This window comes from Didymosphaeria variabile (genome assembly GCF_027946475.1).
Source record: "Didymosphaeria variabile strain IMI 356815 chromosome Unknown scaffold_8, whole genome shotgun sequence".
In the NCBI taxonomy this organism is placed as follows: domain Eukaryota; kingdom Fungi; phylum Ascomycota; class Dothideomycetes; order Pleosporales; family Didymosphaeriaceae; genus Didymosphaeria; species Didymosphaeria variabile.
Window position 1 is genome coordinate 2,444,820 of NW_026611627.1, and position 25,423 is coordinate 2,470,242.

At 52.1% G+C, this 25,423-nt stretch overlaps 12 protein-coding genes across 12 annotated transcripts; 7 read left to right on the forward strand and 5 right to left on the reverse strand.

Moving 5' to 3' along the window:
* Window positions 1-476: 476 nt before the first annotated feature.
* N0V89_011031 (uncharacterized protein) lies at window positions 477-2,261 on the forward strand (the record flags this gene model as incomplete). The annotated part of the gene is made up of 1 exon (XM_056219767.1): window positions 477-2,261. The coding sequence occupies one exon, from the start codon at window positions 477-479 to the stop codon at window positions 2,259-2,261; it is 1,785 nt and encodes a 594-aa protein (XP_056066894.1).
* A 528-nt stretch (window positions 2,262-2,789) lies between these two features.
* Window positions 2,790-3,494, forward strand: N0V89_011032 (uncharacterized protein; the record flags this gene model as incomplete). Its single annotated transcript, XM_056219768.1, has 2 exons — window positions 2,790-2,797; window positions 3,167-3,494. The coding sequence occupies 2 exons, from the start codon at window positions 2,790-2,792 to the stop codon at window positions 3,492-3,494; spliced, it is 336 nt and encodes a 111-aa protein (XP_056066895.1).
* A 1,162-nt stretch (window positions 3,495-4,656) lies between these two features.
* Window positions 4,657-6,584, forward strand: N0V89_011033 (uncharacterized protein; the record flags this gene model as incomplete). The annotated part of the gene is made up of 5 exons (XM_056219769.1): window positions 4,657-4,955; window positions 5,010-5,266; window positions 5,361-5,628; window positions 5,680-6,071; window positions 6,259-6,584. 5 exons carry the CDS (start codon window positions 4,657-4,659, stop codon window positions 6,582-6,584), a joined length of 1,542 nt encoding a protein of 513 aa, XP_056066896.1.
* A 1,390-nt stretch (window positions 6,585-7,974) lies between these two features.
* Window positions 7,975-8,967, forward strand: N0V89_011034 (uncharacterized protein; the record flags this gene model as incomplete). The annotated part of the gene is made up of 2 exons (XM_056219770.1): window positions 7,975-8,333; window positions 8,388-8,967. The coding sequence occupies 2 exons, from the start codon at window positions 7,975-7,977 to the stop codon at window positions 8,965-8,967; spliced, it is 939 nt and encodes a 312-aa protein (XP_056066897.1).
* Window positions 8,968-9,400: 433 nt separating this feature from the next.
* N0V89_011035 (uncharacterized protein) lies at window positions 9,401-10,585 on the reverse strand (the record flags this gene model as incomplete). Its single annotated transcript, XM_056219771.1, has 1 exon — window positions 9,401-10,585. One exon carries the CDS (start codon window positions 10,583-10,585, stop codon window positions 9,401-9,403), a length of 1,185 nt encoding a protein of 394 aa, XP_056066898.1.
* A 165-nt stretch (window positions 10,586-10,750) lies between these two features.
* On the reverse strand, window positions 10,751-11,736 carry N0V89_011036 (uncharacterized protein; the record flags this gene model as incomplete). Its single annotated transcript, XM_056219772.1, has 2 exons — window positions 10,751-11,658; window positions 11,730-11,736. The coding sequence occupies 2 exons, from the start codon at window positions 11,734-11,736 to the stop codon at window positions 10,751-10,753; spliced, it is 915 nt and encodes a 304-aa protein (XP_056066899.1).
* Window positions 11,737-12,222: 486 nt separating this feature from the next.
* OST1 (dolichyl-diphosphooligosaccharide--protein glycosyltransferase subunit 1) lies at window positions 12,223-13,764 on the forward strand (the record flags this gene model as incomplete). Its single annotated transcript, XM_056219773.1, has 2 exons — window positions 12,223-12,575; window positions 12,627-13,764. 2 exons carry the CDS (start codon window positions 12,223-12,225, stop codon window positions 13,762-13,764), a joined length of 1,491 nt encoding a protein of 496 aa, XP_056066900.1.
* A 1,144-nt stretch (window positions 13,765-14,908) lies between these two features.
* On the reverse strand, window positions 14,909-16,063 carry N0V89_011038 (uncharacterized protein; the record flags this gene model as incomplete). Its single annotated transcript, XM_056219774.1, has 2 exons — window positions 14,909-15,438; window positions 15,487-16,063. The coding sequence occupies 2 exons, from the start codon at window positions 16,061-16,063 to the stop codon at window positions 14,909-14,911; spliced, it is 1,107 nt and encodes a 368-aa protein (XP_056066901.1).
* Window positions 16,064-16,980: 917 nt separating this feature from the next.
* On the forward strand, window positions 16,981-19,517 carry VTC4 (vacuolar transporter chaperone; the record flags this gene model as incomplete). Its single annotated transcript, XM_056219775.1, has 4 exons — window positions 16,981-16,985; window positions 17,056-17,458; window positions 17,509-19,111; window positions 19,162-19,517. The coding sequence occupies 4 exons, from the start codon at window positions 16,981-16,983 to the stop codon at window positions 19,515-19,517; spliced, it is 2,367 nt and encodes a 788-aa protein (XP_056066902.1).
* A 2,488-nt stretch (window positions 19,518-22,005) lies between these two features.
* On the reverse strand, window positions 22,006-22,926 carry N0V89_011040 (uncharacterized protein; the record flags this gene model as incomplete). Its single annotated transcript, XM_056219776.1, has 1 exon — window positions 22,006-22,926. One exon carries the CDS (start codon window positions 22,924-22,926, stop codon window positions 22,006-22,008), a length of 921 nt encoding a protein of 306 aa, XP_056066903.1.
* Window positions 22,927-23,444: 518 nt separating this feature from the next.
* Window positions 23,445-24,557, forward strand: N0V89_011041 (uncharacterized protein; the record flags this gene model as incomplete). Its single annotated transcript, XM_056219777.1, has 2 exons — window positions 23,445-23,487; window positions 23,536-24,557. The coding sequence occupies 2 exons, from the start codon at window positions 23,445-23,447 to the stop codon at window positions 24,555-24,557; spliced, it is 1,065 nt and encodes a 354-aa protein (XP_056066904.1).
* Window positions 24,558-24,711: 154 nt separating this feature from the next.
* Window positions 24,712-25,161, reverse strand: RBL2 (tubulin folding cofactor A; the record flags this gene model as incomplete). The annotated part of the gene is made up of 3 exons (XM_056219778.1): window positions 24,712-24,813; window positions 24,862-24,948; window positions 25,000-25,161. 3 exons carry the CDS (start codon window positions 25,159-25,161, stop codon window positions 24,712-24,714), a joined length of 351 nt encoding a protein of 116 aa, XP_056066905.1.
* Window positions 25,162-25,423: the final 262 nt, after the last annotated feature.

Genomic DNA, 25,423 nt, shown 5'->3' on the forward strand with positions numbered 1-25,423 from the left:
CTCGTAATCTTACAAGACTCAGCACTATTCTGGTCTTTGCACACATTGTGTCACGGCTTCATTTTGCGTGCGCAACTTGCACGTCGACACGTTGTTCCACCTTTGTTTCCGCGGGCAGCTAGTCTTATGACCCAAGCGCCTGAAACGCGATCGCCCTATGCGCGTTAGCGGTGAACGTATGACATCTTGAGCTACATACACATCACCCGCCCCAGCAGGGCAGCCATCGCCTGCTTTTGACCGCCGGACACATAGACAGCACACGACAAGACATGCGACCCATACCACGATAACTCCTCCTTTGTTCCCCGACCGTCGACCCATCGCCCGATTCTCGTACTATCGAGCGTCTCCCTTGGGTCAGTTCCCCGCATTAGGGGACCAGTATCCAACACGCCTTCCGTTGCTAGGAATAAGCTTACAGTACCATTGCACTCTCCGGCATCGAGATAGTTTCCACGTGAGACGACGGAACCATGGCTTTCCGCCAGCAGCATCGACCGCACTCCTCGCGCCAGATCTCGTACCATGAACCACCGCCCGAGGTCGGCACCGCCTCGACGCCGCAGCGGAAGAGGGCGCTCGAAGAGTCTGAAGAATGGGTCCTATTCTCGCCGGGAGCGCATTCCACTACTGCACGCACGCACACGACATCGACCGAACGAACACCACGCACAGCCGGCCTGTCGCACCTGAGCGACTTTGGTTCCCTCGATACCGCCGCACGCTCGCAGGATGACGATGATGTTACCTGCCAGGGCACTGAAGATGGAGAGGAGTTGGACAGCTTGGACGATGGCCTGCACGCTTTCCATGAACCATCTGAGTATGCAGGGCCATCGAGCAGGTTACAGCAGAGTGGCGACGCCGTTTTGCCTACACATGATGGCTTAGGCACATTCCAGCCTGATGCCGATGTGGCAGAGCATATGTGGCAGTTTGAAAGACAAGCGCCGAGGAGACGTACTGCTCGGCGGCGATCAAGTGTGCAACGACGACTTGATGCTCTGGAGGAGACGGAAGAACTTAATCAGGAGCAGGATAGGCGGCAGCGAATAGAACAGTGGCGGCTCGAGCAGAGCAGAGCGCTTCTCGAAGAGATCGAGAGGGAGACCAGACGCAGACGGAGGATGAGCATCGTGAGTGCTGCTCGCAGTCGGTCAGACAGCGCCTACTGCGCCCCCAAGAGCACCGCATCGCACGTTGCGGCATCGGTATCGGATGGCCAAAGCGAGGCATCTGATGAAAACACAGAGAACATGTCCTTTTGGCAACGCTTAACAAGAAGAGTAATACGCGATCTGATGGGCATTGATGAGGATACGCTATCTGTCATCTTTGGGGAATCGTTGCCTGACGAAACCGCGACAGTGCCTACTCAAATCCCCGAAACGAGAGCTTCGATTGATGCTACACTACGAGCCATGGATACAGAAGGAATGCCTGACGAAGGCTGGCAGCATCGACTTCTTGAAAGAGTAGCGCGAGAGCTTGGGATCTTGGTGCATCAGCTCTCTGAGCATCCCGGTGCCTTTTCTACTTATCTTAACACCCAGGACACGCCAGAATATGCAGGCCTCTCTGCCCGACGACCTTCCACTAGTTTGGCCTCCGAGTCGACAACTTCAAAGCTCACTACTTCTGGACACTCGGCTGCTCTGCCGACTTCGGCGCACTTTGCTCCGACTTTCCCCGGACAACCTAACGCATATAGTGAAGCATTCCTCTGGGGTATCGAGGAAGAACCCGATTCGGTTGACCCTTTGGATTCCTTCCGTGCCCCTCACCCAGCTCCCGCACCCATAAACCACGCTGAGGAAATCGCACGCGAGCAAGAGTATTGGGAACGCGAGCTCGATGTCAAGATGGTCTTCAACTTCCTCTTGAAGCGATTCTCCTCGCGGCGGTCAAGCGTCTCTTCGCAAACACGTAGAGGCTCGAGTGCGCCAACCGCTGGTGAAGAGGCAGAAGACCCTCAGGCGAGTGCGAGGAGAGCAGCCATCATTCGCCAGAATCACCCTTTAGTTAGTCGGTCGAGAGAACCATTGCCTACTAGCTCAAGGTCGAAGAAGCGAGAAGGTGCTTCGTTCAAGACGTACTACCATCAGGCCCCGTCGTTGCGCAATCAAGTACTTAAGAGCAGCTCGTCTGTGACGAGCCAAAGCACCAAGAAGAGCAAGCGGTCCGGTGGCAGCGGACGTAACTACTGGGACCTTGGCGGTAGTGTCGGTTCTGGTAGTGTCATCGAAGGCAAAGCCTAGTACGGAGATGTTTTGATGATACGGAAGACGATTTCACCACGGAAAGAGAAGAGAACAGAAGAGAAGAATTTCCATCGCCAAGAATTTACGATATAGATATGGGGTTACCGTCGGCTAGGTGACATTGCATAGGCATGGTGTCAGGAGGCGGCAAGATGGCAGCATGGGTCTGCCAGGCGGAATCGGCGCACTTCGCATTCACTTTTTTAGTTAGGTCAGGTTTGGGTGTCACCACCATTGGGCGTCGCTTGGGTAACGCATCGATTCTCCGCATCTCCTCACGATACCAACAGAACGAAACGATCAGCATATAGTCTCCTTAATGAATGTACTACTAGATTTCCATCTCTATTTCATTCCGTTTCACGTCCTTGTCAATCGTGCATTGTATGATCCGCACTATAGCAACTGAAATCCAAGAGCTCAGTTCAGGCTAATTGGTGGGTGCGCCTATAGGAACGCAATGTCGTTGCACCATTTAGCTACAGCTTCCACATAAGGAACGCACTCGAGTACCCGCTTAGATTAATGTCTCAGTACGTTAGACACAACATAGAGCGACTGTCGTAACGTAGGTAAGACATTGCGAAGGATCGTGGCCATATGTGCATACTTTTTGCACCAATTGCCGAAGAGTAGAGTATCTGCAATGATATCTACATCTAAGAAAGGGTGGTTTTGACAGTAGGTTAGCGTTCAAGTGAAGCCTTCGTATATATTGCTCAGAAACCTCGAGTGTTCATAGCACGTTCGCTTTAGCATGCATATTGCGCAGATCTCAAGAGACACCATGAAAGCTCTCACGCTCCTGCTCCTCAACGCTGCGATTGCCCATGCCCACTGTGCGTACCTCCGTCTTCATCTCCTGCTCGTCCGCACACTGACTCACCACAAGGGGTCACTAGCACCTTCATCTTCGACCACCAAATCACCACCCCCTTCGAATACGTCCGCGAAGTCTCGCCTGTCGCCTCCAACCCCTCCAGCCAGATCTACGACCCTAACACCGACCCTGAATCCACGGATCTTATTTGCGGTCGCAATGCCTCGCTCGGGTGGTCGCATCCTAAATCTGCGACTGTGAAGGCGGGAGACCAGGTAGGGTTTTTCGTGGGCGTGGGACTCACGAGCCCGCCAAGTATGTATCACCCGGGGTTTGCGAGTGCGTGGTTGAGCAAGGTGGAGGACGGAGGACTGGATGAGTATCAGGGTCAAGGTAAGCTCAACCATTGATACTAAAGGTGGGGGCGTGCAAGGACAGTTATCTGAGTGAAAAAGATGCTAACAAGTGCTGCGTTCTAGGCGGCTGGTACAAGATCCATCAAATTGCGGGACGTACCTCGCAAAGCGTAGACTTTGACGATCCGGCTAACAAGCCGTACTACGATTCTTTGAAGGCGTTGTGGGGCACGTTTAGGTCGACGAGCGTAGGTTCTTTGCTATGTTCAACACCTACCTGTCTTGTGTGACGACGCTGATGGTACGGCATTGCGCAGTGGAACTTTACTATCCCGGCTACCACGCCTCCGGGGCAATACCTTGTTCGTTGGGAACATATATTCCCAAACCCTGAGGATTCCCAGTTCTACGTCAACTGCGCGCATGTAGAGGTCGTAAATGATGATGCCGGTGTGGACCCAGGACAAGGGTATAAGGTTAAGATTCCAGGTGTGTATACTAGGGGACAGAAAGGTATGTCTCTTCCTCGAAGACTGAAGACTGTGTTGTAGACATCTGGAGGAAGAGATTTAATGCTCACAGTTTGAGCAGATGTGTACTTCTCTAGCTATGATTACGGGCTACAGGGCAGCTTGTATGGGTTCGTACCACCAAAGCCGGAAGTTTGGCAAGGGTGAGGCATAGCGTGGAAGGAGGGTGATGGCGGCGAGCAGGAATCTGGACACAATGACTCACCACCGCACTCATTGACAGCCTTGCCCGCTCGGTACAGCTCGGCAGCACGTGGTTCATGCTCCTAATAAGATCAACATTCTACATTTAGTGTTAAATCGTCATGTAATGACGCTTTCCTTTATCTTGCTACGTGGTTCTACATGTGGTGAAGCTCGGTCCGACATCGCAGATGAAATTCAGCATGTAATAAACGCGCACGAAGACGGCTTTGAAGGATGCACAAGTGGCAGCGACAATAGCCGGATTGCCCAAACACGATAGAGTAACAAAACAATAGATATGTTCGAATGCCCAATGCACGGCTTATCAGAGTGTGACCTCGGGAGGTAGTCACGTGGTAGTACCGTTGCCCTGAATGATCCTTCGGTTCGCGTCAGAGCTATTCCGCGTCTAGAAAGAAAATCTGATAAAATGAATCTCACTACATCCCTAAGCCATCGACCGCACACCTCCTGACACATCTAGGTAACCCACTCGCAAAATGTCGCGCTCCAGCACCTCGATCGAGTTGGAACCCTATGCGTCTACGCCTATAGCCCCTACGCAACCTTCAAGTGTGCACACCAAGGGCGATGACGCACCGCCGGCAGTAGATGATCTCCAGCCGATCAACTCTGTCACTTCAACAGCATTACAAGCACCGACGAAGGGTACGACGGCCATTGTGTTAGTCACGGTGGTATGCGTGACTATGATTAGCACGCTTTTGGCTGGATTGGTCACTGTGGGTCTGCCGACTATGGCGGCGGAGCTGGAAATCCCGCCTAGTCTACTCTTGTGGTGAGTACGTCTGTTGAGGCCTGTAAGAAGAACCCTCAGTACTAAGACTGGAAGGCCAATTTCCATCTATGCGCTCGCATGCGGTTGCACTCTGTTATTGCTCGGTTCTGTGGCCGATGTTGTTGGCAGCAGACCGATGTACCTCACAGGTTGCGTATTGCAATCTGCCTTTACCTTAGCTTGCGGCCTCGCCCAAACCTCAACGCAGCTCATCGTATTTCGTGCATTGGCTGGGGTGGCAATCAGTTTTTGCCTACCTTCTGCTGTCAGCATCATCACGAGCACTTTCCCTGAAGGCAAGAGTAGGAATGGTACGTATCGCTACATGACTAGCTATTTTCTAGACATAACTACGACGCTGTCTTGATTCTCTGGCTTACACTAACTTCTTCTTCGTGTCTCTAGTCGCCTTTGCGTCCATGGGTGGAGGTCAGCCCATCGGATTTTCTGTAGGCCTTACCCTTGGAGGTGTCTTCTCAACCACCATCGGCTGGAGATGGGGCTTTCACATTGCAGCGATTATCAACACTGTCGTCTTTGTGATAGGTCTTTTCGGCCTGCCTAAAGTCGATGTGGCACAGAAGGATGTCTGGAAACGACTACGTACAGAGATCGATTGGGTCGGCATCGCGATCGGAGCTGCATCGTTGGCGATGCTCTCATACTCGTTTGCGTAAGTCTTGCCATCATCCTATAGTCTATCAATTTCTGCTCACTTGTGTAGTTTGATCAGCGACAGCGGAGCGAGTATCAAACAGCCTGCCACGCTCTCAATGCTTGTAATATCACTTGCTTTGATCCCCCTCTTCATATTCTGGGTCGGTCGGCAAGAGCGACTGGGCAGGCCTGCCGTCATTCCGAACTCCCTGTGGCGCAACCGGATCTTCACGACCATCTGCATCGGGGTCTTCATGACTTGGGGTGTATTCAACGCTATCGAGTCGTTCCTTACGCTCTTCTTCCAAGATGTACAGGAAATTTCTGCTATACAAACATCAGTTCGCTTTTTACCCGAGCCTTTCACAGGAGCTCTAGCGAATATTATCATGGGTCTTCTGGCGCACAAAATCCGTGCGGACTGGGCTGTTGTCTTCGCAGTGGCAATGACCGCGATAGGTGCGCTCCTTCTGTGCATTATACAGCCTGAATGGTAAGTGCCCCGTACAGAGTATCCACTACGCGAAAGCCAAGGTCTTCACTTCGCTCATCTGGATATAAGCAAAGGAAACATCAACTCCTTGTTTAAAATAGGCACTGACTTCTTGTCGCAGGACGTACTGGGCGTGTGCTTTCCCTGCTGTAGCGCTATCTCCCATCGGCGCCGATGCCATGTTCACCGTCTCAAATCTGGTCATTACATCTGTATTTCCAGCGAAGACTCAAGCCTTAGCAGGTGGTGTCTTCAATACGATCGCACAGATAGGTAAAAGCGTAGGGCTTGCGACGAGCGGCGTAATTGCCGCCAGTGTTACAGACAACAGTAAATGGGCCGACAAACAGAGCCCTCAAGCACTCATGGAAGGATACAGAGCTGCTTTCTGGTATACGTTTGCGGGCAGTGTAGGCACAGCTTTGCTTTTTAGCTGGGGTTTGAGGGGTATTGGCAGAGTTGGCATGAAGAGGGAATAAGAGTCAGAGGTCTAGTACGCTTATTGTTAATATGTAAGGTATGCCTCCTGCCGCAAAGCTTATGTTACTCACAGTGTGCAGTGTTTGTGAAGAACATCAGGTTAGTATATGCGTCCTCGCTTTCACGAAGTATCACTCATCAACATCGGTTACCAGAATCAAATTGACGGCTGAACAAGTGCATACCCTTGCAATCACAGTGCCAAAAAAACAAAACAATGAATCCACATATTCTCGAGGCTGTTGTTTCAGTCAGATAAAGATTCCGACGCGCCTCGCAGCATGCAACCGTTTGCTGCGAAGGCTGAGCACCTGTGAGGCTGAGAAGGCATATTGAAGCCTAACAAATTAGGGTATCTTGGGGCGACCTCCGCGCTCTCTACTCGTGTTGTTGTGCGCTAGAGATGGATTTGGGTCGTGATAAATGTAAGCATGATTGAGCCGTTCGGGTGATCCTGTCGAAGGCGGAAGAGGAGCACACAAGGCTGGGGTCTTCGAATGGGTATAAAACCTCGAGAGAAAACACGAAAAACGGAAAACTTTAGCTTGAGCTTCCGTTGAAACTATTATCGCATCACGGTTATATTGCTCGGAATACCAGAGGGGAAAGCCCTAAGGTGATGGCAGATAGTGAAGTACGCTCGCGGTGAGAAAAATAAAAGTGAAAAGAAAAAAAGAGCAAAAAAGTACCGAACCCAAGGATCGAACCCGCTCCGAGGCGACTTTGCGCTATGTCAGATAAGATCCTTGAATCACGACCTACACCACGATGGTGGCACGAGGCGAGCTGAGGGCAAGCCGTGATCTGTTCGATGAAAATGTTCCTAACGTTTTGATATATATAGTGACTGACACCTGTGGAAAGTGAAGTATGTGCAAAAGAGCTTCGAGATTCACTGCTGAGATTTGTATTCGGGATCTATTACATACAAACACCGTAGCAACACCGTACCTAAAGACTCCAATATGGTTCGTCTCGTCTCTGTATGTCAGCAAAGGAAAGTAGGAAACAATGACTGATGTAAATGCAGCTTGTACCTGCAGTGCTTATGCTAGCATTCAACATTAATGCTATGCCCACTTCTGAGGCACTTGAAGCTCGTGCTCCCAGCCTTGGTAGATTGCTAGTCAGTCACTGATGTATGGTGTTTCCTTCTTACAGTCACATATTTGCAAAATGGTTGACCCTCAATTAGACTCCTTCGCTGAAGGTCTTACAATGAGTCTGACTCGATCATGACGGTGAGATACAAGAAAAGCGCTATGCCTTGCTTTTGTACAGACTGTCTTCTCGCTCTCGTATTTTGACATATTGCGTCTACTGTTGATCCTACAAACGATTTCATTGCATTGAAGAATCTCACACATCAAACCGATGCGAACGCCTAACATGCGTACACTTCTCCTACGGTCGCTAATGCTTTATAACACCGTTGTTCCAGTATCCTCAGCAACGACCATAGTGTCAGTGATACATTTACAAGCAACAAGCTCTGTATCACAAGTCGCCGGCGACGCCTCACCACCAACGACCGCAAATGTCAAACCCTCGTTGAAAAACATTATTTCGTCGGCACAATCTACGCCTTCTGCATCAGTAGCGATCCGCGCGACGGGTACACCTCCGGAGCCCAAAATTAAGGACCTGAAGTTGCCAGACGACGGCGGGAGTTTCGGAAACGTCGTAATCTACAACTGGTGCCCTCACAATGTCTATTTCGTATCCGTTGGCGCTCACTATCTAGGCGGGTGAGTCACCTCTTCCCTCCAATCCCAAAACATGCAAACACTCATTATGTACAGATCCCGCAACCCAGACGCAGGCTGGGGCACTCCTGACGACGCCATATACCACGAAATCGCTTCACACGGCTACCACACCGAGCCCTACCGCGCAAGCGGCGGCTGCGCGTACACTGGAACGCCACCCTACTGCCCGGACGAAGATAAGCTTGCCGGCCAAGCTATATCAATCAAGATCGCCAAAACCAACGACACAGCAGACCAGGAAATCACGCAACTAGAGTACGCGCTCTACCAGAACCCCGCAACAAGCGATAAGTTCAAGAGGTTGTACTACGACGTCAGTTTGCTGGACTGCGGTAAGCCGGATGTGGCCGTCACGGATTTCGACGCTACGGAGGCGATGCACGGGAAGAAGCTCGAGATGTGCCCGGGATATGCTGGTGGTGTTTCTGTCACATTCAGTGGTGATGAGAAGGGCGAGAATTGTCCGCCGATATACTGTGATGGGAAGAGTAAGTGCTTCATGATATACACGTTTGATAGAACGAGGCCGCAGGAGTCGAGTTTTACGTGTGAGAAGGAGTATAAGGGGGACCTGAGGCTGGATCTCTGCGCGGCGGAGGGGGATGCAAAGTGAGTTGTTGCTTGGCCCTGAACAGATGGGAGACGCACGAGACTGACAAGTGTCTAGGGTTCAAGGCGCGGTGAAGCAGTTCAATAGCTGGGCTCAGACTGCTACACATGAAGTGCTCAAGTTGCAACTCGGTAAGGGGACGCCACCAACAGGTACTTCGAAACCAGCGCGCCGGACCGCGCCACTTATGCAGTCGGTCACGTTCAGCACGCATCTCAGCTCTGTCGGTGTGACCGCCCACCCTCCGAATTTGAGGATGAGAAGTTCCGCTGTGGCAACATAGGAGGCAGGTGTGGTAGTAGTTCAGGAGTCGACGTGGTCTAGAGGTGACCAACTGTACCATTATTGAGTGTGGATGTCATTATTGTATTTACAATGTATTTAGTGTTGATGTTCTTCCCCCCTACTCGAATTCTCCATCTGTGCCCGACCAAAACTATATTTCCCCCTGCAGAGTCTTCAACTCAGGACTAACACTCTCCCTGCTCCTCAGCGTCAAACCCGCCGCTCTCTGTGCCAGCCCAACGCAATCCTGCACCCGCTTCTTCTTCGCCAACCCTACCGCTAACGCCCCGACAAACGTGTCTCCACACCCGTTCACACTGACTACTTCCTCCGCCTCTAGCACCTTCGTAGGATACAATCTCACATAAAGACCACCCACAGTCTGATCACCATTATTACAGCGCGAGAGGACGTACTGCGCCTCATCAGCCGAACTGAGCACCGGGTCATCCGCTTTGAGCAGTTGCGTTAAGAGAACACCTTGCGGACCGAGCTTCGTCAGGATGGTAGGAAAGAAGGGGAGTAACTTAATAGACTGTTGAGGAATGCCAGCGTCTACGAGGGCACGTGTTGTGGTGTGGGCGAGTGGGACGCGTAGACCGGATGATGGGATACCCAGGGCGTCGATGATCGTGAACCATTCTGGTGACTCGAATAACCCGAGGCTGTAAGCATGATTGTGTAGGGCTTGGAGCTCGAGCTCGTTCGGTGTTATGATGTCGACGAGTGGGTACATGGTCTTGTCCTGGCTGGATGTAGGAGGGAAAATGCGAAGGGCTTTGGCGGTGGAGACGGGCTCGAAGATCGTGGTTGTATGTGACGAGGCCTTGCCTATGTCTAGCCACTTATGGAGGGATGTGGAGTCCCAGTTCGCGTCCGCTACGAGGACTTCTAGCGGCGGAGAATTAAAGGGGATACGTAGCATATCCGTCAATTGAGATTGTGGTATGTTTTCGAGTATCTTCATATCAGCCATAGCGAGTGTAAGATCCTTGTTCGCGTTGTTAATGGCGACGTACTGAGCGGTGCGTGCAGGCTTTGGAAGGGTATGGATCCCGGTAGTGGACATGCCCTCGTCTTCGAGTTGGCTGATAGCTGCCCGTCCGGTGAGATCATCGCCGACAGCGCTGCGAAGTTGCACTGCAGCACCAAGTAGGTGCGCTGCTTTGGCGATGTTGTGAGCTACTCCTCCTAAAGTCTGGTTGACCACGGCAGGGTTTGACGTATGTAATGCAGGCTCAACTTGATCAGGTGAGTTGGTAAATGGCGCGTAGTCACAGGAAAAGTCTACTGCCAGAGCACCTGCTACAACAACATCAACTGCCTGCGGAGTCATGGATGATGGGGTTGCAACAGGTATCGAGAGTGGTGTTGAAGCATTACTTGCGCGGTCATGTGCTGTAGATGCAGGACTGGACAAGACTGGATTGAAGCCCGAAGAAGTGCGTCTACATACCTACATCAGCACCAAGGTCTATAGTTGAGCGGCAAGACAGGGCGCTCACCCTTGGGCGTTGTCTTGCTTTGATTCAAGTATTGCAAGTTCTCGAGCTACAATTGCGGCACGTCTCACGTTGGACTCTATAAGCGCCCTGTTTGCGGGTATGCTTGCACCCTTGGTCAGCTCCTTGATCTTCGCAAGGACGAAAGGCGTGTTGTCTTTGCCGGTGATCCCCGATGCATTAGCCTGGCGTATGGCCTCTTCAATGACAGTGTCCATCGTCTCCTTAGCAATGGCACTTTCTACAGGAACTGGGTTCGCAAATAGTAGTCCGGAAGAGATGTTCAGTGAGTGTTGCGCATCTGTCCCTAGTGAGCCATAAGATCTATGCATGGGTAGGGAATACGTACGAATTATTGCAGCAGCCTCAATTTCGTTCTCGACCGTTGTAGGACTCTTCACGCCACTGTCTCTCGACCAGAATGCAGGGAAATCTACATTACCCTTGCGCCCGTCAGCGAACGTGCCGACGTAGGCACCTTCTGTCTCAAGGTATTCCAATGTTCTGGGTATGTCGAGAAAGCTCTTGCATCCGCTAGAAACTACAGTAACTGGTGTCCTGCCAAGTTCTGTCAGATCGGCGGATATATCCATGCTTGACTCGGCCCCGCGATGCACTCCACCGAGGCCACCGGTACCGAATATTTTGATGCCGGCCAAGTGTGCCAGCAACATGGTTGCTGAGATCGTGGTCCCTCCGTTATAGTTCTTTCCCACTAATCGCTGCCCGCAGACATAGCTCAGGTCTCTCCTTGATAGCTTCAATGTTGTGGACCGCCCCGCTGACTCTGTGAGCATTATCAATTCCTCTGGGTCCATACCCACGCGTGCTACTCCATCCAAGATGCCTATAGTCGCGGGAACGCCGCCATTTACACGCACAACGCTTTCGAGGAGGGACGCCAGAGCTACGTTTTCGGGGTAAGGAAATCCTAACAAAAGCGTCAGTCCATGAGTGCAACTAAAACATATCTATAACGTACCATGGGTATATATTGTCGTTTCGAGCGCAACGACAGGTTTCTTAGAGTATAGAGCTTCTCGTACCTCCTCCGATACCCGGAAGAAGCCATTGTTCGTGAGATAGCGCCTTCCTTGCCCTGTGAATGTGGCTCTGTTGGCTGGCGAAAGGCGCGCCCAGTAGGCAGCTTTCATGACAGGGCGCATTGTGTTCTTGCAGTGCGAATCGGCTTCGCAACGTACACTGACACGAGTCAAGCTGGAAGGATAGCTCGAATGGACAATTGCCAACTCGTTCAGTATCTTATCTGTGTCAGAGCCGTGACCTCGGCGCGGAGCTTAAGGGAGCTCATGGCGGGGCGGAGGTCTTGGCCGAACAGGGAAGGCGCGACCCGCGCGGAGCGGAAGGTAAGAAGCCACGTTCCTGGAGCTCCAGCGCCGCGCAAGCTCCACGAAATCCCCAATTCCAACCTCACCTCACCTATGCTTGGGTAACTTGATTGCTACCCAACATGAGGTCCCTCGCTCTATATTCGAGCTGCCTAGCAGCGCTTTCGAGCTTCGCCTGCGCCGAATTGAACCTCTCACAGCCGTTGCTGTCGAAGCAGGTGCTCCCCAGCACATTCAAGCCGTCGCAGGTCTTCAAGAACGTCAACTTGGTTCGCAACACGAACCTGGACAAGTCATACCCGAGAGAAACGATCAATGTTATCATAGAAAACATTGATTCCAAGCCGCAATCGGAATACTACCTGCCATTCGAGACAAGCTTGATATCGAGAGTCGGCGGGTTGGAGGTCAAGGACAAGAAGGACGCAGACAAGGGCTCCTTTAAGGTAGAGGTCGTAGGGCTTGATGCCCAGAGGTAGGGCGCAACGAACTTTCGAAGCTTGGATTGTGCTGATACGAGCCATAGTTCGACCGAGTTCTATTTGATCCACCTCCCCACTCCCCTCGCGCCCAAGGAGCAACAAACCCTCAGCATATCATACTCTGTCCTCTCTGCGCTCGCGCCGGTCCCTGCGAAGATAGGTCAATCCGAGAAGCAATACGTTCAATACACCTTCAGCGCTTATACGCCGTCCGCCTACGTCACCGAGAAACAGAAGACGAAGCTGAAGTTCCCCAGTGGTGACGTTCCCGACTACACGACCCTTCCTGCCGAGCTTAACGCCGAAAAGAAAGCAGACCCGCAGAAGCAGGGCTCGACTTTCACATACGGGCCGTATAACGATATTCCAGCTGGTGCTGAGCAGGACGTCAGCGTGCGCTATGAGTTTACGAAGCCAATAACCCATGCTTCGCTTCTAGAGCGTGATCTTGAGGTCTCGCACTGGGGTTGCAACTTGGCCTCGGAGGAGCGCTATTGGCTCGCCAACCAGGGTGCCGAGCTTAAGAACCACTTCTCCCGCGTCGAGTGGCAGAAGAATCAGTACCTGAACCCTGCTTCTTCAGCGTTGAAGGGGCTCAACCTTCCCTTGCACCCCGGCGCCGTGGATGCATATTTCACCGACGACATCGGTAACGTGTCCACCTCACGCTTCCGACCCGGCAAGAAGGAGAACCTGTTGGAATTGAAGCCTCGCTACCCCGTTTTTGGAGGCTGGAAATACAGCTTCCGGGTTGGCTGGAACGCCGACCTTAGCACCTACTTGCGCAAGCTTAGCAAGGGCGACACCTATGTATTGAAGGTCCCCTTCCTTGAGGGTCCCCGCCTTCCTGAAGGTATCCAATATGCAAAGGTGCATCTTCGCGTCATTCTTCCTGAGGGCGCCACCAACGTCAAGTACTCTACCACCGTGCCGCTGGTCGATAGCAAGACGAGCATCCACAAGACTTTCATGGACACATTGGGCAGGTCTACTTTGGAACTGCATGCCATCAATATCATGGACGAGTTCAGGGAGCGGGATCTGATTGTAACGTATGATTACCCGTGGACTGCAGGTTACAGGAAGCCGGTCGTCATTACGCTCGGCATGTTCGCCGTTTTCGTAGCGACCTGGGTACTGGGCAGCATGGACACAAGCATTGGAAAGTCCAAGAAGGCTTGAAGTAGCGTTCTAGAAATGTGATTTGCCTGAAAAGATATGCCGGAAGGATGCTCTGAGTAGAAGTATGGATTGGGAAAAGTTCATGTAGGAGTAACGTGGGTTGGAATTTAACTGAGTTCAGTACGAACTCTTTTTTTATGATGTAGAAAGTTATCAAGCGCTTCGAATATCACCAACTACGACTTGTACTAATTCCGCCGCTCTAAATCTCTTCCCAAGGCTGACACAGTAGCAACGACCGCCATGATGCTGAAGTTGTGAGGCTGAGGGCTGCAGCCATGACCACACTACTCCCCCTTGACTCTACTACAGTGAAGCTCGCGCATCCTGATCAATCAGATTCTAACGCGACAAGAAGCAGGCGTTTGAATCATCCATCTCTGATCCAGACGGAGGACCGCAAACAGATTTAACACACACAAGCTGAGTCGTCATTCGAATGTGAGCATGAAACTACAGTCGCGATAGGCAAGAAGTTTTCTCGACGCAGAGCCAACTCTCAAATACGATCACACCGAGCAGATCTCTGGCACTGCATATGTCCCATCTGCTGCAGAGCGACGTTAGAACCTTCCACAGGATACACGTCCACTACACACGTGCTGACACCTTGATCATACTGGCGAGAAGCAGATCACCGACTAATAAGGAGCTCTCCCTACGCGATAGGTTCCCGAATGCCGCTGACTATATCGTTGATCGAGTAGCTCAGATTACAGTAAGGAAAGGTCATCTTTTGGCTGCTAGCGAAAGGAAGTGTGTATATTGCCTCAACAAATGCACTTCGTCAATGATACATGTACTGAAGTTTACACAGAGACCGGAATGTGTTTGGCACTGCAGATATCGCCTGCCGAGAAATAGTACAGCCAACATATCAAATCCGGCACCTGGCTCGTCATCGAGACGCTGTGCTAGTGTTTCAACCTCGCGGGTTTCCAGATCGGCAATCGTGGGGAAAAGAACCTATTAGTACATCGGCAAGGGTAATATTAGAAAGTGTACAATTAACTGGCACATATTGATGATAGGAGGCGAGATCAACCGTGCAGATGTGCGCATATTCAATGAGAGATATCAGAGATTTAAGTGACCGAGGTTTGTTGGTACAACGATTGTACTCAATGAGAATAGATGCTTCTCATCACTGTACGTTTGCTTTCTTGTATATCTCTTCAACTGTAATATGTCTTTTCACTGCATCTTCCCAGTTCAGTACTCCTTCTGTGACACCCTTTCCGTGAGCGAATCCCTCGTACAACCTCGCAATATTCCTGGAGTAAAGCGAATACTGTTCGGCAGACCACTCGTCCTTCTCAGCATCAAGTTCCTTCAGCCCTTCCTTTCCGTACTCAAACAACTTGATCTTTACGTTGTCGTCAGCGATCTGGAGATACGAGTCTGGGCCCGTAATCTGGATAGCGCCTTTGGTACCGTAAATGCGCCAGAAGGCACCGCATGTACCGTCGAAAGCAGGTCCGCCGCGAAGAGAATACGAGAGCGTGGCGCCGGAGTCAAACGTGCCGTTGAGGAAAAAGTGGTCGTGGGAGGTACGGGGGACAGTCGTGGTTGGGGTACCAGTGTGGTCAGTAAGTTGGACAGTCGGGAACTGCACTGCCAGTAGTGGGTTATAATCCTTCAGCGGGCCTAGCACTACCTGAATAGCTTCAAGTGCTGATAAAAGTCAGTGCCAATGCCCAACCAATGATTCAGTGAACTTACAATGCATCCCATAGATACTGACCAAGTTCCCACCAACACTCCTCTCCTGCTGATACGCATTTCCCTCCCACTCGCTCTCCCCAAAAAACTTCGGCGTCCCATGGAACATACTACTCACTACCCTCCCAATCCTCCCCTCCTCAATCAGACTCTTGATTTTCAGCAGCACAGGACTAACGCCAGCCTGCAGTCCCACCAGCGTCTTCACGCCCTTCTCCCGCGCCAAAGCAAGCATGTCCTCGGCCTGCTTGGCGTTAATCGCGAGCGGCCATTCGCAAAAGACGTCTTTGCCGGCCTTCAGCGCGGGAAGAAGACAGTCATAATGTTTGTCTACGCGGGTGGAGCAGACGACTAGCTCGACGTCGGGGTCGGCTGCTAGGTCGGAAGGGGAGCCGTAGGCTTTCGTGGAAGACGGGAGGCCATGAGTCTCAATAGCTGCTTTTGCGGCATCGACAGAAGAGTTGCAGAGAGCAACAATTTGGTACTTAGAGGAGGCTTTCAGGTAGGGGAGGTGTGCCCAGACGGCCCAGGACTGGGTGGAGGAGAGGCCGATGAAGCCGACTTTTACGGGTGCCATAGTAGATTGAAAGTGACAAGAGAAGAAGGCCCGTGTGAGGCGTCGTGTTGAATGGAGGAGAGAGTTCGCAGTCTATTTGGTAGTCTATAGAGCATCGACATGACGGTATATATGCGTTTCTACGGCTTGGATGCATTACAAAGAGTTGCGGAGGACATTGCGGAGGAGTATGACGGGATTCGCAGCTGCACTTCCTCGAGTATGTTTCTGTGCGACGTAGTCTGTACACGTATGGGATGATTAGGGTGATGCATTCGTGATTGCGGAGGAAGTGCGGACAGCCTTGCGGATCTGCGGAGGAGGCTGATTCTGCTTTGAAATACGACCGGACAAAGAACATTATAGTCGAAACATACAATTGATCTTTGCTCTCCCATGAAAAGCTTGTCCGCGGAAGTATCCGTTGTGGAGGACGTTGCGTGGCATACAGTATTGTTTGACCCGTCGACAAGGGACACCCACGTGCTCCGTTGCCCAATGCGGAAGCGACGCTCTATTGGCTGCCGGCAGCCACTGCGAATTTCAAGTGCAGTGACGACACCACAGCGGCCCTGGATTGCTGCACGTTGCGGATCTTGGTGCAAGAAAAAAGCATTCACAAGCTCTGCGAACTGATCGATTGCATGAGCAGAGAGCATACACGTGGGTCGTTCGGCCCTTCTCGTTCGTCACTACTGCGGCCCGTCCTGCATTGAGCCCGCCCACCAGCGAGTGGGACCTTTCGGAGCTTGGGCCACGACCAGCCCTCACTTTCCAGAGCCTGCACCCAGGCAAATGCATGGGCGGGGGTTTCGCTCTCTAGTCCAAGACATCTTTTCACCTGGTTGATTCTCTGTAGAGCTCTTCCTTCATTCTTACCAACCTCTCAATCGTTGCGAAGGCGCCTCGGCACGCAATTGCCCCTGCTCCCGCCCAATATGAGGTGCGTACAGCCGGCCCACCCATGCACCTTCGCGCCTGTATGATGTAACTCGGCTGACGGTTGCATGCAGATTCGGCCAGCAGCTCAAGCAATCGCTGAACCGTGATTGGGTCTTCAATTACATCGACTATGAGGGTCTCAAAGCGACGCTGCGTTCACCTCGCGCCTGGGACCACAAGACGGAGCAGAGCTTCATAGAGCAATTGGAGGGCGAGCTGGACAAGGTCTACACCTTCCAGAAAGTCAAGGCCGAAGAGATCATTCGCCGCATCGCCGCGTCCGAGAAGGAAGTCAATCATGTCGTGGGCAAGGTCGACAGCAATACTCTTGCGCCGGGCGAGGAATCGCCGTCCGAGGAGGACTTCGAGCTGCTCGAGGAGGACCTGAGCGACATCATTGCCGACGTGCACGATCTGGCCAAGTTCACCCAATTGAACTATACGGGCTTTCAGAAGATCATCAAGAAGCACGATGTGCGTCATCAACATACTTAATTCGCAGAGTCTGAACTGACAATCCACAGAAAGTCACCGGCCTCGCGCTCAAGCCCGTTTTCGCGACCCGTCTCAAGCAGAAACCCTTTTACCAGGACAACTACGATGCTTACGTTGTTAACCTCTCCAAGCTCTACGATACCGTGCGAACGCGCGGCAACCCGGTAAAAGGCGATTCGTCTGCTGGAGGCAAGCAGCAGAACTTTGTCCGCCAGACGACCAAGTACTGGGTGCACCCGGACAACGTGCTTGAGCTTAAGCTCATCATCCTGAAGCACCTGCCTGTATTGGTCTTCAATGCCAGCAAAGCGTGGAGTGAGGACGACACTGCCATCTCTTCAATCTACTTCGACAACACAGATACGTGGGAGCTATATGAGGGTCGTCTCAAGAAGACCGAAGGTGCCGAAGCCATCCGCATACGTTGGTATGGGGGCATGTCTACCGAGACCGCCTTCATTGAGCGCAAGACGCACCGAGAGGACTGGACAGGCGAAGAGTCGGTCAAGGCCCGCTTCAAGCTCAAAGAGAAGAACGTTAATGCCTATCTTCGTGGCGAGCTTACCCCGGAACAAATCTTCGAAAAGGAGCGCAAGGAACAGAAGAGGCCTGAAAAGGACATTGCGTCAGATGAACAGCTGGCGAGAGAGATCCAATATCGTGTTCTTACCCGCAAACTCGAGCCCGTTACCCGCTCCTTCTACCACCGTACTGCCTTCCAGCTTCCCGGCGATGCCCGTGTGCGCATATCGCTAGACACCGAGCTCGCCATGACGCGCGAAGACAACTTAGATGGCCGCCAGCGTTCTGGAGATAACTGGCGCCGAATGGACATTGGCGTCGACTGGCCATTCAAGCAACTTCCGAAGGAAGATGTTGAGCTCTTCCCTTATGCTGTCCTCGAGGTCAAGCTCCAGACCCAGGCCGGCCAGGACCCACCAACATGGATTCGCGACCTAACATCGTCCCATCTTGTCGAAGCCGTGCCCAAGTTCTCCAAGTACATTCACGGAACCTCTGTCCTTCAGCCCGAGCGCATCAAGCTCGTCCCATACTGGGCACCGCAGATGCACGTCGACATTCGCAAACCTGTTAGCCACAAGTTCGGCATCGAAAGACCTGGCGCCAGCAACGACATTAGTACTAGTGGTAACCTGGAAGATGATAGCGATGATGAGGATGCAGTCGCAGACCTACCGCCTGCACACGATGGCAACCACGATGATGAAGACCTTAGAAGACTTCGCGAGGCGCGCGATATCCAGGAACAAAACGATCTTGACCGCCGTCGTGATTATGGTACAATTGGAAACGGCGATGGCCCCAACGCGCTGGATGTGGAGGAGCGCATCTCTGCACAGCAGATCTACAATAGTGATCACCCAATATACGACTCTGATAGCGACGATGAGGACGAGCTGGATGAAGCTCGGCAACAGGGCGGTTGGCAGTATCACTCTTTGGTGGTCAAGCAAAAGGCGAAAGAGTTCAGCAATACGGTGCTTAACGGCCTGATCGCCATCATTCCAAGGCCTAGAGCGACCGACGTTGGCGACGGTGGCTTCCAGCTCGGTGTGCCCAGCTGGAAACAGCCCGGAGAAGTCAAGCACTTCAAAGCTCCCAAAGGAAAGCGTAAGTCAACCCAACCCCCTGACATCACTAAACCATGCTAATGTCAACAGGCATCCACGTTCCCGTCCGCGTTGAACCCAAAGTCCAACTCGCCACCGAGCGCACCTTCCTCTCCTGGCTTGAATTCAGCATCCTCCTCGGGTCCATCGCTGCCACGCTGCTCAACTTCGGCGATGGCCTCGCGCTTGCGGCTGCGTGGGCTTTCACCATCATTGCGTGCTGCGCCTTGCTCTACTCGGTTGGCTTGTACCTGTGGCGTGTGAACATGATTAAGAAACGAAGAGCTGTCACGTATCACGATAAGGTTGGTCCGACGCTGCTCTGCTTAGGGCTTTTTGCGGCTGTAGCGGTGAGCTTTGGGTTTAGGTTAGGGGTTGGTGGATTGAATGGGGGTATAAAGGGGTGAACGATGTCAACGAAAGAGATGGTTCTGTTTTAAAGCTTACTGGTTTACACCGAAAAGCTCGGTGGGCGATGTTACTACGTTGCATCGCTTTGTGGATATTTCAATTGTGTAAAGAAGGTCTTGTATGAGAATCGCTTTTTCTATGAGAAATTGCTGTGGGCGTGTACAGTAGTCTTGTGCATTGGATCAATAGTAATTGACCTGTAGATGTAGATACAGAAAGTGAACGCTTCATATATAGCCCTTCTACTTGTGCTGCTACAACAGTGTACCCTACGAAGTTCTATGTGCTTTAATACATACGCTCGATTTGCTGTGCGTAAACCAAGCAAACATGATATTGCACAATCCTGGTTACGGAAAGATGTCGCGGTTCGCTCGTATGCTATATTTTATCCGCTTTCTCACAGCAAACATTTTCTTCATATTGTAAGCTTTCTTCGAAAATCGCCATGGGTCGGCTTCTTGGATTGACCTTCTATCAACTTGATTGGTCAAGCTATCAAGATGTGGCTTCCTCTACTGTCGATCTATATACTTTCCATAGACGTAAGGGTACTCACAACATACTCTTACAGTCGTTCTTCTAAGTGCGCAAACTTCTCACCACTATGGAACAATAGTGCATCATTCATATCTTCCCACTCTTTCCGCCGCACTTGCCACTACTTCGGCATCTCAGACCACGGTCGATGAGGCCGTATGTTCGCCGCCTCCATCTTCTTCGCCACCGCCAACGGCCAGCTCACCACATCCTCATTTGCCTTCCCATTCCCACTTTGCACACTCTCCCTCCTCCCCATGTCGGCTCCGGCCTCCGCCAAACCCTTTTCCTCATCACCGCTCTGCGTCCCATCCATCGTAGGCAGCTGATATCCATGTCCCATGCCCAACGCACTTGCCGTCGGCTCAAAACTACATGCCTTACTATCCCTCACCCGGTGGATCGTCTGAATTAAGAAAGAAATCGTTGTCGTGAGAGCGAGGAACATGCCTGTGCCGGCGCCGATGGCGTACCCGCGACTTAGGGGCAGGAGTATGGCGAAAGAGGCGAGGCCGGCTGAAGAATGAGACTCGGAAAGGGTGGGCGGGAATCTCAGGGTGAGAGAAAGCGTGGAACCGAAGGCGGTGGCGAGGCTGAGGGATGAGAGGAGCTCGAGGGGGAGGAGGAAGGCGGTGGTGAGGTGCATTCGTTGTATGTTTAAAGAGAAGATGACGAGCGTGGTGGCGAGTGTGCTAAAAGAGCCCTGGTGGATTTGTCAGTTGGCTCTGGAGAGTATTGGGCAGTGAGGGTGACATACGGCAGCAATGGCGATCCAGATTCGAAGTTGATTGTCGATTGCTGTTTGCATGAAGGAACGCCATGTGGAGTTTTCATCTTGCGATTCGAAGTTGGCTCGGTTCAATGTGACGAAGCCGTGGTCTTCAATGTCGTTGGTGATGAACTTGGCTGTTGTTTTTGTCAGTCATGCTCTCTCTCAGCCACCCACAATCATGAACATACTCCAAATTCCCACGCCCACAATACCCAACGCTATTACCACAACCAACACCCTCAAGAGATTAAGTACGACTTTGGACCCCATATTACCGAGTTCCTTGTCTTCCAGCACAAACAGAAGTAATTAGAAAGCTTTATCCAGACCAGCTGGCAGCAAGCTTCCAGAGCGCTAACGAAACGAAAGATCGACTGTGGCGGCGAGGTCAATCGTAACACGCATCACACTCAGGCTGAAGCCGTATCCTTAAGAAATCTCCATGCACGACCATGCGCTGTACATCGCCCTGCCAACCCACGGCCACGTTGCTCCCGAAGATCATATGCATCGCCGTTTGAGCCGCCACAGGGTAGATCATTCGTCACAAGTGTGATAGATCATAGCATTTTTCAGTAAGCCTCGAAGCAGCGGGGACGCATAGAAGCCACAGTCAGGAGGCTTTGAGGCTGCGATTGGCTGTAAAGAGAACCGGCCTTAGGTTTTCCGGTGGGAACGCGGCAGCTGCGTGTGTGTCATGCCTTGGAGGTGCAGGATGTCGCATTCGGCGCTGACTTTGGTCGTGGTTGTCATGCTGAGACGTTCCTGAGGCATGGGGGCGAGTGTTACAACCCCCTGCAGATCTGTGCATCCGACTCCATGCAAGCCACGACCAACCTCATATTATACAAATGACGTGCCTCGCGGCAAGTTCCTTCCGTGCAAAAGGACCGAATTTATTACTTGAGCTGTTCTTTCAACTCTTTCTTCCCGGTATGGATGTCTGACCGGCGTGTGACTTGCAAGCGGCTCATATAATTCGGAGTCTCTTAGACAGCAGCGTATGTCGATAAATTTATGCTATGGTATATGTCCGATCCTATCTACTTTCAATGTTGTTCAAACGCCACCCAATGCAACCTTACCCATGCCCAGATGGTATGCAATTCTGATAATATAACGCCGGTGTTCTAAAGTCTGTTCATGTCTCGTATACGTCGACCAATCCGCATTCACACCTTTCTCCGCTTCGGTTCGACCAGAATGTTAGGTCCTGAACGCGACCGCTTGAGTGACGCACCGGATGCTGATGGCTGAGTTTTTGGCGCAGGTCTTGGGGCGGAGAAGTGCTGCCCAGCTGGTAACCGAGGCCGTTCAGCAGCACGTTCTGGAGCTGCGTCGCTAAGACGAGGCATCGGCTGTTGTCTGATGATGGGACGTCGCGTAGCGTTGCCTCCAGCTACAGATGCTGAAGCTGCCTTGGGAACGAGCATGCGCTTCGGTCCTTCGCTCATCGCCTCTGCTTCCGCCATCCTCACCATTCTAGCAGGCACTTGCGTAACAGTTCTTTTCCTCTCGTTGAGTATATGTTGGGGCATCATGGATGCTTTCGGTCGGGCTCGTTTGGCATCGTATATGCCCCTCTTCAATTTGTCAAACGCTGCTTTACCCGTCTTCTTCGGGGCAGCCGGATCCCCCCATCCCGACCGCTGACCTCCTCCAAAAGACCAGCCTGAGCGCCGTGCAGAAGGAAGATTCAAATTCGCGTTTATGATGGTAGTTTGGTGGCCATTTCGGTCCTTCTGCAGCGCCTGCATCTTCTGCCTTAGCGCGTCCTGCTGAGCCTCCTCTTCAGCTGCCGCCTCCGCCTTGAGCTTCTTGTAGACTTTGCACCAGTTCTTCGGGTCCCGGGGCTGATGTGGCTTCTTGTCCCAGCCTGGTATGTCCCTCTTGATCAAACGGAGCCATATCTCACCCGTTTCGCCTTGTATGTGCGGACAGTTTGCTTCGAGCTGAACGAGTTGTTCTGGCACTTGGATTTGGCGAAGGACGGGAGCGAGGAATGCGTAGGGTATGTCGCCTATATCTTCCAGCATGTGTATGTTTTGCACCAGCCGCGTTTTGGCGAGGTTGGCAAGACTCGGGACTGGCATGGTGGTGTATGCCGACCAATGGCCGGTCTAGGGTCGTTATCTTGTTTGAATGTGTAAAGTTCTTTGTCGAAGTAGTCGCTAGAACGCTCGGAAGTAGAAGTGTGAGGTTGAAAACGGTGCGAGTTTAAGTGCGATGGCTGTGTCCGTTTGCCTAGATAGGGTGCCTGAACCGCAGGTCCCAGTGGTGAACGTGCACGGCGGAGCTGCTTATTGGAGCCTGATCGAGGGCCCTATTGTGAATTCTGGCCAACAGTTGGTGACTTGATCAAAAATCGCGGGGTACTGTATTGGAAGCGTCTATGTCGGTTGCTGCGAAGAGGTATGTGTATGGAAAGCGGAGCAGTTGAATGAACAATGGAGGCCGCGCACCATCATCGATAAGCGATCTGACATCCGTGCGCACGGGCGTCACAAGCAAGGGTCCGCTCATTAGCGTAGATCAAACGCGCCGACATCTCGAAAGGTCATTCTTCAACTCCACCAACGGCCGTTGAGTGAGCTTCCCCAGATCCTACAACATGGCGCCCAACCTATGGCCTATGCTGCCTCAAGCCGAGGAAGGTCGGTAGCTTCGACGTCTACACATCAAAACCCCACTAACCTTGCCAGATGCTCTCCACAATGTCTCCCGTCTCTTCAACGTCGAATCACGGCCTTACGCTCGCGTTGCCCATCGCATAATCACCTCAAGGGAACAAGGCAAACCTAACGATTTTATCCTTTCAGATGCGCGACCCAGGCAATTACCTACGCCGCCCCCCGATGCCTCGGCCGCAGACGAGGAAGCTGCAGCGCGCGATGCTATCCGGAAAGAGGAGGCCGACAGAATCGAAGCCTGGAGAAAAGAGCTGATGAACGAGCTGGAACTCCTCGATTTTGCAACGCTACGCTTCGAGCTCACTACCGGCATCAACAACGAGGAACGGGAGCGTTACGCCAAAGACAAAGTAGCCATCACAGACAAGCAGGACCATGTTCGAAAAAACATCGAGAAGCTACATGTGGACTTACAGCAAGCGAAGGAGACGTTGGCCGTCCGCAAGACTTACGACGAGCTGACGGAGAAGATCACCAACAACAAAATGTTGAAACCGCGGGATGAACAAGCCATTGCGCATGAAAAATTGGATCAGGAAATTGCCGAGTTAGAGCAGGAGGTACAAAACGCGAAGACAACCTGGAGCGAGCGCCGTACACAATTCAACCGCATTGAAACCGAGGCAATGAACTTGATGCAAATGATCAAGGATGAGAAGGAAGAGGCGGAACGCAAGGAGGGAATGCGCGATGACGAAGGGGACGAGAAAGATGCCAGCACGAGAGCCGACATCAGCCATGCGGGAACCCCTAGACCTGACGGTGGTCTTACGCCAGTGCATGTCAGCCAGACCGGCGAATCTTCGAACACTCTCAAAGTTCCGCCACAAGATCGACTCTCAGCTCTCAATGTCGCTACATCACCTGTACCCTCGGGCACTGGAGAGGACACTGAGATGGGCGAGTCAGGCGACAATACAGGTCGCAATCCGGCCGAGGATTCCGAGATTGAGGAGGGCGAAGACGTGGAGGAAGGTGAACACGAGAGATCTGAGCATGAAGAGGCTTCAGGGCGTGAGATGGACGAATCATAAAGGCAGAGCAGCCGCATCGGTGACAGCAGCCCTCAATTTCTTATGATACCCTGTTTGTTTGCATAGCGCGGTGTCCAGGTCATATCTACGTTTTCATGTCACTTGTACATACAAGGCATAACATCTACATTCCTACTGCGCCTTGTGCAAGCCCTCATGCAGACTCGCGAAGAGCCACCTTTGCCTTCTCGATCGCCTCTTTCGCCTTCGTGACCTGCTCTGTTGAAGCCTCGCCTCCTGCCTCCTTGTTGCTTTCCTAGAATTGGTCAATGAATGTACGACCATGAACTTGAGTATTACTTACAAGCTGTTCTTCCAGCTTCTCGAGCGCGTCTCTAATTTTAGAGCGCACGTTCGGTATCACGTTCTTGGTCTCCTCAAGGCCTTGTTTCTAGATGATAATTAGATATATTCCGCGTCTGGCTAGCAAAGAGAAAAGCACCTCTTGCTTGAGCAGGTACTCTGCGTTGTCTTCGTCGCTGCCAGCCTCGAGCTTCTTGATGCGGGCTTCTTGCTGCTCCATCTCCTTGTAGTAGCTAGCTTCCTCCTTGACCAAGCGGGCCAGGGAGGACGTCGCAACGGCGAGCTTCGATGGTGGAGGCATGTTGAAGTCGACCAGACGTGATGTGAATGAGCCGGTAGATCTTTCAACTCGAGGCCTTGATTTATATTTAGTTGCTGCCTTGGGTCTTTCGTCCGTGTTTATGGCCCGTGAAAAGGCATCATGCCCCCGCGAACCTCCACTATCGATAACCCTGTACGCACGCTATGCCCCATTAGTGTAATTGGAAGGCGCGTCCACGTCGCGAAACACTTTACGCGTCCCTTTCTGCTATCCCACTTTGTCAGCTCCACCCCTCATCGTT